Source organism: Astatotilapia calliptera, chromosome 8, assembly GCF_964374335.1.
Source record: "Astatotilapia calliptera chromosome 8, fAstCal68.1, whole genome shotgun sequence".
In the NCBI taxonomy this organism is placed as follows: domain Eukaryota; kingdom Metazoa; phylum Chordata; class Actinopteri; order Cichliformes; family Cichlidae; genus Astatotilapia; species Astatotilapia calliptera.
In genome coordinates, this window is record NC_137429.1 from 12,608,942 (window position 1) to 12,624,469 (window position 15,528).

The 15,528-nt window shown below is 44.0% G+C and overlaps 1 protein-coding gene across 38 annotated transcripts in view; it reads left to right on the top strand.

Moving 5' to 3' along the window:
* tcf7l2 (transcription factor 7 like 2) overlaps positions 1 to 15,528 on the top strand; it is an 87,838-nt gene that overhangs the window by 24,087 nt on the left and 48,223 nt on the right. For 25 of the 38 annotated variants that reach the window (XM_080305066.1, XM_026178595.2, XM_080305068.1 and 22 more), the window contains exons 4-5: positions 5,841 to 5,942; positions 12,388 to 12,447. The exons of 4 other annotated variants lie outside the window; for them this stretch is intronic. In XM_080305066.1, coding sequence (XP_080161192.1) covers positions 5,841 to 5,942; positions 12,388 to 12,447 — 162 coding nt within the window. The remainder of the gene's footprint in view (positions 1 to 5,840; positions 5,943 to 12,387; positions 12,448 to 15,528) is intronic. 9 more of the 38 variants (XM_080305071.1, XM_026178605.2, XM_080305073.1 and 6 more) reach the window with 1 other exon arrangement.

The window sequence follows — 15,528 nt, forward strand, 5'->3', positions numbered from 1 at the left end:
CTTATCGCGTGACCCAGTGTTTAAAAAGAGTGAAACAAACTTCCAGGACGGACCTGATAAAAAGAAAAAAAAGACGAAGAAGAAGTGTTCATGGACAAAAAAAAAAGAGTGTTAAAAGCTGAGAAATGCTCCCCCTTTTTCCATCATAGACTACAGTGCTTTCTGAACTAATATAGAACAATAGTAGTTTCTCGTTTCTACAGCTTCATTGTAAACGGTGAGCAAAGTCTGAGCTGGGTAGAGAGGCAGGAGAGGTCATGTGCACATTCTACCCTTGTGGGAAAAAAGGCTTATATGAAAGTGTCAGGGCGAGTTTTTCTGCAAGAAAGAAAGCGAGTGAGAGAGAGAAAGAGGAGGGGAGTTTGAGGTTTAGGTGGAGATTGTTGGCAAAGGGGGTAGGAGGTAAGGAGAGGAGAAGGGAGGTTTTGGATCAGGTCGGCAGCCCCTGTGCTGTCAGGGCCAGTGGAACCCCCAAGCGGTTCTGGCTTTGGAGTAAATATGGGCCCAGCGGACCCCTTCCCGCCCCAGGGCACACAAACCCCAGGCCTTCCCACATTTCACTTTTATTTTCCTGGTTGCAAAATGCCTCTGGCTATCAGATCAGGTGGGGTGCTTTTTTTTTCCCCTTTAATATTTACTCATAAAATGTGCATTAGTAGAACCAAAGCAGCCATGATGGACCCTCTTGTGTTGGCTAACTTTCTCTCAGTTTTGTCAAGGAACTCTTGCGCAGGTCTCTTTACAATAAACACGTTCCTCCTGAAAAGACATGTGCTGTATGCAGAAGCAGACACAACAATGGATCATGTAACAAAGTGGGCTGGTGGGTTTTCTTGGTTGTTTTTTTTGTTTGTTTTGTAACCAAAACTATTTCAAAGACTCTCCTTTAAGCTTTTCCTCTCTGTTGCAGAGAATCACTTTCTCCCCCTTAATAAATTACATGTGAATAAGCGTGCGTTTGCTTCTTCTCCTGCACCTGTGAGTGAGGACAAAGACTGCCAGCATTATCCGCAACAGATCAAGACAATATGCTCAGCTCTCGTTTTTAAAGGGATAAAATTGTAGTCAAACTGGATGGACTAATCTTTTAAGCTCAGTGCAGTTTACTCTGTGCAGCTTTGAATGGGCTCCTCTTACTAGCCTTGATCATTTCAGACTTAAATAAAGCTCTTTATAGTAAGGGGTCTGATTGGTGTAATCTGCAAGCTGTCAATCCCATCTCTGAGCGCCCTCCCCGAGGAGCTGCTGGCCCAGTCGAGCGTGGCATGTTCAAATATGGGTGAGCTTTGTTTTTCAGGTGTGAATCAGTGAATAAGCATGTACAGTATGTTGGGATTGGAGGTGGGGGGTCATGTATATCTGTTATCTGTATATGTTCCCCCCTGATGTCTGTGTAAAGCTGTCATATTTGTGAAATGAGGTGGCCACAGATGGTCTGAATATCTGCTGGAGTCTAGAGCAACACCCAGCATCCATATGCTGACACTAAAACCCAGGCTGCTGCCTTTCTATCTTTTACATTACTCACATGGCTGAAATGCTCGATGGATCCCCCATTTGTCTCCTGTTCCCCATCTGGAAAGTAGACCAGCGTTTGGGAGCCACATTGGCACATAAGGACCTCTGTTTGTTTGATTGGTCTCGAGCCCTCTGCTCTTAATCCAAAACAAAACGAACAAGCCGTGCAGTGGCATGTGATAAAAACATCAGATGGGGGGGGCTTTATAGAGAAGAAGCTGGTTGTTGACGAGAAACAGACAGAACAATCCTGCTCGTTCACACTAAAAAAATTATGAGTAAGACTTCCTCTTCTTCTTTGTCGATATCTTATATTGGCGTTGGTCAAATTTTGATGGGCTGTAGTAAAAAAAAAAAATGTTTTATTTTCAGGAGGATTTGGGTGTCTGCTGTGGGTACTGGGAAGTGGTGTTTGAGGCCAAATTGCTTCTGTGCCAGCTTGTTGAATTGGTAATGACAGTGGTGGAAGCTGGTGTGAGCTCAGGATGCCCGTTCATTTGTCTCTAGGCTGCTTCCTTCCCCACTACCATGAGCTGTGACACGGTACCAGGGCCCTAGCTTGTTTTCCCTTCGATGACAGTCAGATCTGGGTTAACACTCTGTAGCTCATAACATGTCAAACCTGGGTGTAGTTGCAGTCAGTCACAGACTTGGGTGAGTGGTTCAACATGCAAGTAGGAAACACCTACTCAGATATAGTATAGTAACAAAATATAGCTAAAACAAGTAAAAGGTTATAGAATTAATCATTGTAAACAGGGGGGGGGGGGGGGTTCCTCGGAGGTAAGGATATTTCAGGTCAGGTCAGGTCATGTGTATTCAAAAGGAAATTGTTATTTCTGTTTAGTGCAACTTATATTTGGCAGCATGACTGTTTTTACCTACAGTTGCACATATGCGGTAGGAAAGAGAGAGACAGCTGCAACAACACAGAATACAGGAGTCCTCGAGACAACAGAGTTGACTTTGTTTGAGACAGAAAGGGTATAAAAAAAAGAGTTGCGGATTAGGTGGGTTGCAAAGAGACTTGCAGATATGCAGCGTAATAGAGCTTAAAAATGTTCTATGTGTGATTTACATATTGGATTTGAAGGGTATCAGCTGAGCTGTCAGCTGATGTGGGCTTGAACCCCACTTTGACTCTGTGGCAGGTCTAAATCTAGTGCTGTGTTTGGTGTTGGAGTTTCGGAGAGTCAGACATCAGCCAATTTCAAGGTTCATGGACTCTGACAAGTTCTGGCAATGAAATGTTCCTGTGCTCTGGAATCTTTTATAGACTAAACCTATAAATTGATTGCATTTAAAAAAAAAAAAGCTTACCTAATAAGCTTACGTAATGAAATTAATTGTAAGATGTAGCCCTTGCCAACACCCTCCAGCCCCCCCAATTGCCAATCACCAATTGCCTCCTTGTTCTTAGGAAAGCAGCAGACGACCGGAATATCGGGACAAGCGAGAGTGAGTTCATCCCTCTGTTAGGATTTAGAGGACTCCCTTGTCTTTCACTTCATCAGAGACAATTGAGTCATTCAGATCCCATTGTGGGGCTGGCCAGCTGAGGAGGGGTGCAGGGTAGTGAGGAGAGAACAAGAGGGATATTGGGTGGGAAGACTGAAAGGGAGAGAGGAGAAGCCGTATGCTGCATAACCCAGAGCAGGAGCACAACAGCTAGGATGGCTCTTACAGGGTGGGGGTCTGTCAAAGGGGGGCTTGCTAGTGTTTGTATGTGTGGGAGGGAGGGGAGGAGAGACAGACGAGAGGAGAGAGTTATCCTGGAATGGAGCAATTTGTCACATTGGAATGGCTCTTGAGTTACACGGGGGGCCCCCTCATAGCAGGAGAGTTTTCAGGTCGCAGAGTTGGGAACAGGGAGGGGCTTGGAGTAGCAGAGAGGGGGTCAGAGGTCACGGCCTACTCAAGCCCAGGCAGCGCGTCCGTTAGCAGGGCAGACGGGCCTGCGGAGAGAGAAAGAGAAAGAAGGAGAGGGAGGCAGGAGGCCAAGAAGGGGGTGGTCGGAAAGTCTGGTTCTTGCCAAGGCTCCGTTTTCCTCTGCATGCTTATAAAATCTGCAGGAGAGATTAGTGTGTGAGAACATTTGCAACAGCAGAGCTGAAGTGGAGCCACTTGTCAGGGCATGCACTCCCAGCACCCTCCCTCTCTCCCTGCTAGACTTTTGGTGTCTCACTACCCCATCACCCCACTCTGGAGTGTCACCTTCACGGTCTTTACCCACCTCCTCAGAATGTCCCCTTGTTTTAACCTCCCCTGGCTGCAGCTGTGTTTGAAAATTCGAATGTGTGAGCACATGTACACATGCGCACGGGATGGCAGGACTTTCCCATGACTGGATTCACAATTCCTCCAATTTCTCCACCACTGCCCTGTCCTCTCGCCCCTCTGGCACCACTGGACGCTGTCTTGAATTACCTCATACATGACAGCAGCCCCGTCACTCTCCTCCTTCTACTCCTTGCCTTTTTTTTTTTAGTTTTTCTTTTTTTTTTTTTTACTGTTACAACACCACCCTTCTCTCCTACTCACCCCCCTTCATGGCAATTAATACCCAGTGTAGGGGGTGCATAAAAAGCTCACAAGACTTCGGCTCTGGAGTTTTTATAACCATTCCCTTTTCCACTCTGAGGACATACAAACAAGCATAAACAAACCCAGCTTTTTAGCAGTAAAAGCCATCTTTGGGTCATAAATGAGTGTTAGCTGTGGAGAAAGACCAGGCAGCAAACTATTTTTTTCCCCAGTACAGGCTATAACCGAGGACATGGAGTCAATAACTCCCTCCAGCGTCTATCACTGGCAGACACCCCACAGTGAACCCTTCGCTAATTACCACTGATTTAGACACAGTCTCAGGAAGGGTCGCGACACGCTCACTCTCACCAGCACCGGCACACTCTCGCACACATGCGCACGCACATATCCTCAGACGTGCCTGAGCCGTCACTTCTGCGAGATGGCAACACAAAGAAAGCGGATGCGTACCTTCGTCGCTGTGCGAGCGCTACCACACAATTAAGCTCGATCTCTTCCACTCTGCATAGATTGTCCTCGAGGAACAGATAATGCAAACTTTTTGTCATCATGTGCCAACATGTGATCATGGGTGTAATAATTATATATAAATATGGAGAAGAGACTGGGAAGAAGTGTGATTTAAGAGTGTCCGTGGCACTGAAGTTACAGCATTTGACTGTTACTCCTCTTTGGTGTTAGTTAGTCCCAATCCCAGTGATTTCTCAATGGAATTGAAGCAGATATAAAGCAAATATTCCAATGTAACTGAAATACCCGTTGTTATTATGCTGCGTAGAGCCCCTGTTGTTCCTTCCTTCACAGCTGAAACAGTTGCTGTGACCTCTTTCCCTCGAGCTAGGTGGCTGTGACATTGATAAGCAGAGTCAACACCAAGCAGTTGGTGGCTGAGCAAGCCACAGTTTACTGTGTGGTCAGCAAGAATTTATAAATTTCGTACTGCTCTTGCATGTTTGAGCATTTGCAATGTTTTAATATGACTAAATATGCACATGTCCAGAAAGTTTCCACGGTCATTTTGCCAACAGGTATGAGCTAATACTTTTTAAGGTCAACGTATGTCATCAAATTACAAAGGATGCCACCAAGTTTATTACCCGGACAGATGTTTCTCTTGACCTGTGTTTCTGCTTATCTGTGTGCGTGTGTGTCAGAGAGAGAGAGAGGGTGGGAGAAAGAGACAGACTGACTTCTGATAGAGGCCAAGTCAATCATTTATAAGTGCAGTCAAGAGGTTTAGCCTTAGACGAGCGTGGTGGTGAGACGCCATGCTCTATCCACTTTATGGGTTCTAATAAAATGTCTGACAACAGTCACATTTATGACATTAGGTCATCTTAAAGCCATAAGCTGCGTACAGTGCCAGCCCTAACTCGACCTTAACTCCAAAAATGTGTCACTGAATCATGTGTCTGCTGCTTAGTTAACATAAAAAAAAAAAATTAAAGATAAGTAGAGCTCTAAACCTGCGATGGAGCCTGGTTACCACATGTGTGCTATGTGTTTCTGATATGATTTGGTTTTGCTGCTGCCACTGCTGCTGCTGTGGACTCTCGTGTGCATGCTTGACCCATCCTCACCACCTTCTACCATCCGCCTTTAGATCTTTATTTGCGTTTCCATGTTTTTAAGTTACCACATCCATACACTTGTCAAGAAATGTCGTCTCCCCCTTTTTTTGTCTTTTTTTTAATTTGGTCTTTTGGTTTTTGCTTTCTGCATTGTTAACATGTTTTGTTTCTTTCTTTCCATTCTGTTTCCTTTCTGCCATTCAGTACCTACAGATGAAATGGCCCCTGCTAGATGTTCAACCAGGAAGTCTTCAAAGTAGACAAGCACTTAAAGATGCCAGGTCCCCTTCACCGGCACACATCGTTGTAAGTAATACGCCGCTCGGTCCTTTATCTCTTTCTTCCCTCATTCACGACTGACGGAGCTGAACAGAAACAAACCCTTGGACTTGAATACGCATAGCTGTTTGCATTTACCCTTAAACACAGTCACTAACCACCCAGTCAGTTTTATATCAACTTTTTCTTTTTTGTGCGGGTGCACGCTTTGACAAGGGCAGTTTCGTGGGTCCCAGAAAGCAGAGGTTTTGCAAGTGCGATCAGGGGCGGCCGCTGTGGCAGGTGCTGTAATCTCAGGGAAAAATGATAACTCCCGGGGCAGACTGAGCTGGCTGATGGTGGAAAAACTGGTCTCGTGTTGACAACTTTCATGAGAATAGGCTAACGCTGGGCTGCTAATACACCGCCTTTGAGAGAAGTGTGGGCGTTCCTTCAGCATTGATTACCCTACCCATGTAGTTGGAGGAGTACTCTGGAGTTGGCTGGACAGCCATAGGGGCATATTCAGTACATGCACATAACAGAGCATCTATCCCAGGCATGTCAATATCTAAGAGGCTAGCAGTTCTAGATTGAACAGTTGAATATGAACTTCATAGTTAGCCAAAGGCTTAAAGTTTTCAGGAGGTCAGCGGAGAGGTTGAACATGGGGAGGTGTACGTATGTGGTCACAGGGTTAGCGAGCCAAGAAAATCAATGAGAGTAGGGATTGAGCAGAATTAGTGAGGTGGCCATCAACGCCCTGGGCCGTTATTGGCACAGTTGTTACTTTTGTTTGGAGTGCATTAACTGTTATGAAAATGAAAATTTAAGAAGGAGAAACCTTCCAAGTTTGTATCCTCGTGAGTATCTCCTGTGGTAATGGCTACAGAGTAAACCCCCCCCCCCCCTTTTTTTTTTTGTGTTTGCTGCACAGTTGTCATCATGACTCTGGAGCTCACGCCAAACTTAGTAAGGATTTTTGTCACGCAGATTACACTGTCAAGACACGGTGTCCCTCTGAGTCACATATGACATTTGATCAGTTCACTTACATTTATGGTGTGTAGTAAATATGTGCTCGAACGCTTGCTGAAAAGTTGGCAAACCAAAGCCTCTTTAGTGTTTTTGGCTATTTAAGTTAAGCACAACATAGCTTAAAAATAGCAGGACTTGACAAGGCTTTTTATTTAAAACAGAAACCCTGTCAAAAGTAGTCTTCAAGACAAAGAGCCAGTGATGACAGTGTTATTCTGAACAAAACAAGCCCAGCTAAGGCCCTCCTTATCTTCGCCTGCGATGCTAGTGTTATTTTTATACCAGAGTTCAGGGGGCCTCTTCTTACTCTGTTATTTTCGGAGACGCTGAGAAAAAGAGTCCCAACTTCTCTGAAGTCATTAAACTGGTCGTAGGCAGCAAACGCTGCAGGTAAATACTTGAGGTTTTATCCTGCTATGAGTCATATGGCTGTAAATACCACCTCACATACGCATCAACCCGTGCAGCACAATTCACGTTTCTTCCCCGCATGAAGAAGTTTAAGGACAAGAAAAAGCGCTGCAGCTCTAACTTTGGAGACTCTGGGGGTGACGTCATGCTGCTTTTCTTCTGTAATAAACTGCTTTAATTAGAGACCTCATTTGGCTGCTAAAATGATCTATAATTGCAATTAAAGCACATTTTATAAATGTAAACATCTGATTTTTAGAAGACAGAGTAAGCTCCATTACAACGCCACACAGTCAGTCAAGCATGAAACAGTAATAGGCTTGGAACAAAAAAGGCAACACCAGCTCAGAAAACAGAAATTGGCTATGGGGCAAAAACAAACATGAAACAAGAAAGATGGACAACCAGACTGATGGAAGAAATAAGCTCGCAACAGTGAAAAGTAGAGACCGTACCTATTGAGTTACACCAAAAGATAAGAGACATAAAGACATAAATTGGTCATAAGTAATAGATCAGGGAGATGTAAAAGCAAAATGCATGAAGAGAAGCGAAGCCGTGGCCAGATCAGTTTTCTCCCAAGTTTAATAAAATCCTGGATCATTTTATGCCAAAGGACACTTTAAGGCAGTAAAGTGGGATTAAATGTAACAGAAAATTGCTTCTTTAAAACAAATAAAGACGAATAAAGTTATGTTAAAAATAGGGATGCTGCAGTTGTGACATTCTGAAACAGGCCGTATTTTATTTTCTCGTTTATCTCGTTTTCTTTTAAGCTGGTGGGCGGAAAAGAAATCCTTATTATAAACATTTAGCTCTTTTACATTTAGCCAGTACCACAGATAAACATTGGACACTGTAGGTCATCTAGTTTGCAGATAGCAGCAACATGTACATATGTTCATCCAACATAACCCCTAGTAAAAAGGAACCGTTAAGCCTAGTGTGGGCACAGATGGGCTTTGAGCATGGATACAATTTAGTTTGGGACTAAATAGGTGATTTCTGGCCAAAAATAATAGTGAGCCTAAGCAACCTTTTCCCAATTCAATCTCCTAAATGGGTTTTTACAGGGCTGTGAGTTGGATTTGATAATTAAAACCTCATCTGAATTCTAAATAAACCTTTTGGTGTGCTTTTTGCTTTCTTTGGGCTTTACTTGTAAGCAGAGAGCCAAAGAAATATCACATTGCAATAGTGAGAGCGCTCTTAAACTCTTAGTGTGATTAGTACCGACAGTGATCAATATGGGAGAATATATTGTAATATCTGTGGTCATATTGCCCAACCCCAGTGTGATCTGTTTGATAGAGTACACAGGCTGGTAAGATCAGAGGCATTGCAGCATGGCTGCATAGGCACACAACTGGCTGTTAGTACAAGTGATGAAATTGAATGTGAACTGCAGCTTGTATTGTTGCCACTCCTTCCATCCTGCTCCAGCATCCACCTCTGACTGAGAAGGAAGTGTGATTGAATGTTTCCCTGGTTTGCATCATATCGGCTGTCATACATATAGAAAAGACAGATAACTGTGTACAGCGTAGTGAATTCCAATGATAACCCCACGCGGACTCCCACAGGTGTCACTCATCGGTCAAGCCCTTTTTTCCCCCTCCTTCTTCTTCTTCGTCTTCTTTTTTTACATCTACAAGATGTAGGTCTGCACGATCTAGTACGTGATCCCCTTATCAATCAATTGGGCTATAAACGGTAGCTTCTTTTTGTTTACAAATGCAAAGAAACATTCAATCACCTTGACTCTTCCTGCCTGGAGCGCTAACAGGCTGCTTCGACAGTGATAAGAACCTCTTGATTGGCCTGTCGATAACAGCAATCTGAAGCCTGAGTGACCAAGAGACAGTTAAAACAACAATATAAAGACGGAGAAAGAAGGAAAGACATCGATGCCTGCAGATAAAGCCTCTGAGAAAGTTAAGGCACAGAGAGATGGGCAGGGACAAAGATGCAGACAGATGGTGTCATTTCTGTCTGGAAGGCTCATTCGAGGTGGAGCACTGGAGGATCAGCCAAGAAAAAGAGGAAGTGACCTCACGCCGGCTGGTCTTTCTGAGGGCACGGTGTATGCCCCTGTTTACCATGCCCTCAAAGGGGGGCACGCAGGACTTTTTGAAGTGCCTGACCACCCCGCAGGCAGCCTCAAAACCTGCCGCTGCTGAACTTTCATGCCATTGGTTGAAAGTTATTCAATATTTATCTGCCTATTGATGTGTATTTCTAGAGGGAGAGACTCCAAGAAACATTTTTATGCCTCACACAGCTCCTGAGGGAAAGATCATAAACAGTCCTTACTTTGTCAACTTGCCTTTTTTATTGTGAGGGTTTAATTTGACACTGTGGTCTTGAAGACTGTTTGTGCACACTTGGCTAGAGGAAGTAGCCTGAAGCTGGTTGATAGGTTTTGGAGTAGATATGCGTGACTTAATCAGTCTTATACTTTTATTTAGATAGGGATTATTGCGTTAACTGGTAACACAACATGTCACAACATGAGATTGTTTTGGAAATCCACCTCTTACACAGCATGTGTTGATGGCATAACAGTATTGCCGTAGCTTAAATCCAGGCTCATGTTGGTAATGTCATGGCATCATTTGTCAACTTTCAGAAAGTTTTTTTCTTCTTTTTTCTCAATTTTAATTAATCCAGTACCAAGAAACCAAGATATGCCATTCTAATTGAATCACATTTCCTAATTTGCTATTCTGGGAATGGTGGGTGGGCATGTCCATGTTAAGAGCATACGCACACAGTCTACTTTCTGACATCCACGTGCACAATCATGCACACGCGTACACAACCCTAGAGTCTAGAGTCTAGTCCTGGACGAACAATGTCTCCATTGTTTTGTGGGCTTTCACTGGCAGCAGGGGACGGCTGGAGTGTTAACCATTTCCCGACTGCACCTCGCTGTGTGCCATTGTGTGCGTGTGTGTGTGTCAGAGGAAGTGAAGCATGGGCTCAGGGATGAAGAGAAGAAGGGCACTCGCTCCAAGTGTATGGTAATTAGTGTGGAGGAAGTGATGGAATCTGGGCATTTTTACGGCTTGTAAGACCTCCCACCTGAGCTTTTGCAACTGTTGAACATGCGTATTTTACTCCCATTCGCTCTCACCGGTTCTATACTAGAAGGAGGCTGGGAAGAAAATAATACAAAGTGACATATTTTTGATATTAGGTTGGGGGGGGGAAAAGCAGCTTTAGCCATGCTTTCAGAAAAGACAGACCACAGTGGATTCTTATTATAGTCGTGCGACTGCTGCTCAAGGTCAGCATTAGAAAGAGACAGGATCACATTCACACTTCTCTGTCCATTTTGAGGGAAGAGGGATAAAGGGAGCTTCCTGTGGTCTGAATGGGCCATGCACCTGGGCTGTCCAGACAATCGTCCAGGCCTCCGGGAGGCCTAGCCTTCTCTCTTGTTAATTAGCGACCCCGTGGTCAGCAGCCACCACCCACAAACTGTCCATAGGCTTTACCCAGCGCACTTTCTCTATCCTGGCTTATGTCAGCCTTAAGCTGCTTTTTCCTTCTGCATTTAAGCCTTCTTCTAAATAACCTCTTCTACTCCACCCCACCTTTTGTCTTCTTTTTGTTCACGTGCATCAATCCTTGTCCTTCACTGCACATCTCAAACATAACAAGTAATTTTCATCTGATTCTTTTATGTGCAAGTATTTTCTTAGTTGAGTTTACTAATACTAATACTGCATTTTGTCATTCTATACACCAATATGTAAATCCAACTTAGCACGTGACACCACTGAAGATTCCATCCACATAGGCTAGTTCTTCTTGGCGGTGCCGTCCAGCTCTCAGATTAGAGACAGCTGTGACTGTCCGCTGTCACTCGCCGTCTTCTCCAGACAAGGAGTTTGTTCAAGGGGTCACGCTTACATCATCGGCTCGGGCCAAAATCTGAGGCAGTTGAGACATGGCGTCAGGCCCGGGAACTGTGACAATGAAAATGAGAGCACCTCAGTCATTGTATCTGTCCAGCAGTCTGGATGGTGGCTTGTTCCCACAGACAATCCACTCAGTGTTGGCTTAGTCAGCAACAACACCACAACAAAGCTCAGAGTCTTCGTGCTCCTAGGATTTGGAACATAACACCTTAATGTGTTAAAACACCTGATAACTTGTTAACAGGCCACCTAGTGAGAATACAAATTGTTAAATATTTAATTTATTTTGTCAAGTGTGCGTATTAAATTTAAAGACATAGTTAAGTGTCTCGCCCTCTTGGCTCTTTATCTCCAGCCCTTATTTTCTTCTCTTCCTGTCCTCCATAATCCCAAACTTTAAGGCAAATTATCGATCTTTTTAAATGTGCCAGTTTAACCTCTGAATGCCTCTTAAAGAAAAAAATCGGTATTTGAAAACCTAGTAATGTAGTTCACAATTTTAATGCCTATATCAGAGAGGTAAAAACACCTGAAAATTCTGCTCTGGGGACTCAAAGTCGCCATCATTTTATTTCAGGCGTAATTTGTTCTGCCATCAGTAAAAGCACGACTGGTGACACCTTTCATCCTGTCGCCTGTTTGCAGTTAAAATATTTTGAGCTTTTGCCAAAATGGTGGCGACGCTAAGTCCCCAGATCAGCTGACTGCTGCTGAACATATGTGAAGGTGCGCATGCTGAGGAGATGAAATGTTCTACCAAAGTGAAACACTGTTTGAACAACCAGCCAGCCAGTACTGACAACCGCGTAACCCCGTGCCGAGCCAGTGTTCTCCCATTCTCTCCGAGTAAAATTAGTCATAACGGGGCCGAGCGTGCACCCAGGAGAAAGCTGAGCCAGCAGAGATGAGGCAGTTGCTTAAATAACTAAAAGGCCAGGGGGATGCGTTATTTCCAGGGAGAACACGTTGCTTTCTGCATAAAACCTGGCCGGCTGGGATTGAGTGCAGATATCTGTGTGTTCGTGTGTGTGTGAGAGTGTACGAGTGAGAGAAAGAATAGATGAGATGGAGAGCTGATATAATTGTGTGACTTGGGAACGTCCATCTTTGCCTTACAGGGGCCCTTCCGCTGGGAATTCCCCGGACAGTCAGATCTGAGCCTTCACCAATTTCATTTGGTGAGAGACCTTTGAATTCCAAAAATATCTTCTTGGATTTTATTTTTGGTTGATTCCACACACAAATTAACAGCTGATAATTGATGATTTAAAACAACAGCAACAAAAATAAGAATGAAAAATGAAATCCTGGTGATGATGATGATGATGATGATGATGATTATGCTTTGCTGTTTATTGCGCTAATTCAGTGCTGCTGCTCTAATGCTAATGTGCTTTTTGAATGTCTAAAATGCCTTCATCCAGGAGATGGTACCGGAGGGACGGTGCTCAGGCTTCATTCTTTTACATCCATTTAACTTCTTGGATTTTCTTTTCTTTTTCTTTTTGTTTTCAGCTTTGAAAATGTTTTTGCATGTGACTGTTTTTACTTTCCAGATCTTTCTAGTGATAACATTTTTTTAAAAGAGGAGTAAGAAAAAAATAATGCATGTTTTAATGGGTAACGTCCTTTTTAGATGTGTGGCAGGGTAAGACCTTTTTTATGGGGGTAGCCAGGTTGAGACTAGTATGCAGACTACCCTGCATACTTTTTATTGTTTTTATTGCTGTTTCAAATAATTTTTATGAGGTTATTGGAGTTGAAAATATGATCAATTGGATGAAATTGCAGTTCTGTTTGTATATGCAAAACTCCTTTGCCGGCTTCATTTTTGCTTGTGTGGGTTGGCTAACTGTTTTAGACACTGAGGGCAGTGGGTACCCCTGGCCACCCTTAACTCTGCCACTGTCTGTGCACTTGTTTTGAATATTGAGAGTTTTCCTTATTCCTGGCATTTGGGTCCAGATTTTATCAAAGAGCAGCAACTCATTGGTTACAACTTCTGTGGAATCTTTTTTAAAGCTCACAGGTAAAGTTAGTCCTGTTTCTACTGCAATGCTGACATTCTGAGGACATCGCTAAGCCTTGTTTTGATTTGCTTCAGTCGGGCATTGGGAAGTCAGAAAGAGGCTGGCATTACGAAGCCCATCAGAGACGTCTTAATCTCCTCTGAGACGTCCGTGGCTCTCTAGATTGCTTACTTGAATTGTTTGACTAATCAATTGCTTGTTGATTTTGCACACCATGTGCAGCCTTTGTTGTTAGGAGGGAAAAACCCCCAAACATAGCCCCTTTAAAACAGGCCGAAGGGAAATCAGCTGTTAATGTGGTTAACATTCCTCCGTCGACGTTGACACGATTCCCCCCCCCCCCCCCCCCCCCCCTCCCCTCTTGTACAAGTGCCTTTGCTAGAACTTGTTTGACAAGGTCTGTAAGGATCACTGTTGGGTGTGCCTGTCTGTCTTTTTCTGTGTGTGTGTGTGTGTGTGTGTGTGTGCTCGTGTCTTACAAACAAATCTTTGTCTACAGGAGTGTGTGTGCGTAGTGTCCTTGTGTTTAAGGTGTGACTTATTTAGATGATAGATAGTCGGGTTATGATATAACTTTTATGTGAGTGCATTCAGGAGTTTGACTCTATTTAACCCTGAGCTCTGACTTTCAGGCTTTCAAGGAGTGGATCGAAAGCCCCTAACTAAGTAGGCTTTGGAAAAACATGACAATCAAGTCAGAGTTTATTTGCACAAAGAAACAGGGTCAAGGTTCAGGAGTAATATTAATGAATAATCTTAATTTACAACAAACCAATCCTCACATGCCGCCAGTCGGGGTGTGCTGGCGTTTGAGACATGTCCTCAGATAGGACGATCCCTGGTTGCATTTCTGTGGTCAGCCTCGCGAGTGACAACAGACTCAGCGTCTCGGTACGCTACTGTATTAACACTGGAGGCCGTTTCACAGAGAAACTTGTTTTGACAGAGCTCCAGGTGTCTCATTGTTAGGGATGACATGGTTCAACAGATTTACCAATTAGCACCGGGTTGAGTGCGCAGGGTGGGTGGTAGCAAAGAAGAGGGGAGGGAAGAAATGAAACTCGGAGCGGTGGAGGGCGGAGTGAGAGTCGGACGAGGCGGATTTGGCCACAGTGATGGAATGAGGTTTTAAGTGAGTGGGGCGGGGGGTGGTGAAGAGGGGGTGACCATAGGGGAGGCAGGCCTGAGTAAGGCGATCCTTGACCTCATTTTCCCCCCCCCCTCCCCGCAGTAGTAAGGAAAGGCCTGAGGTTTCAGCCGAGCCACAAAGAGGAGGGAAGAGGCAGTGGGAGGGTAGCAGTGGCTCATGGCAACTTTTCAGGAGTTTGTGGCGTTTCTCTTGCAGACAAACTCCTACCTCTTACTTCTGCTGCTAACACAGGTCCATCTGCAGGAGTGGCAATTTCTTTTCGCCGCACCGCCTCGCCGCACCGCCGGTTTGCTGTTCTCACTGTGGTACGAGGCAGAATTGTGCGGGATTAAACAAAATGTTATTACTCCGTGCTGTTATTACTCTCACTAACCCTCTTTGTGTTTCCTCAGAAAATTCTGCTCCTTTTTTTCCAGGAAGTTTGGAAGTGAACTTTAGAGAACGGGGTGAAGAGATTTAGAGAATATATCCCAGGGGTGGCCTGCAGAATTTAGTGTTTTTTGGCTCTTGATTGTTAGCACATGCACACACATACACAAATTCTTTGTAGCATGCATGTTGTGCAGGTATCACTGCCCTTTTTTTAGTTTTAAAAAAGCGGGCGGTTGAATATATATATTTATATATTTCTCTCCCTCTCTCTCTCTATATATATATATATACACACACACAACTAGTGAAGGTGTGTTTGCAGTATTGTGCTTCTTTCAAAATGACAGCCTTCTGTAGTTGAGAAAAAATCACTTTTCAGAGGAGCATGCCTTTTTTTTTGAGCCACAACAAAGAGAAGTCAGGCTTTTTCTTTATGTAGGAAACTGTCAGTTTACAACAACAACCAGACTACAACAGGGGCAAGTAGCAAAGTTGGGGAGCAGCTGTTTGTCTGATCCTTGAGTCAGCACAGGCATGGTGTTTAGTATATATTACTGTTTAATATCAAAGACTTGGACGTACACTTAAGAGAAATCTGGTAACTAGAACCTGGATCTACTGTCCTTTTCCTTATATTCTCTCATGCTGTCAGAATGATGGACGCTTGTATTTAAAATGGCCAAATTTTCAAATTGTGAGGGTAGCGT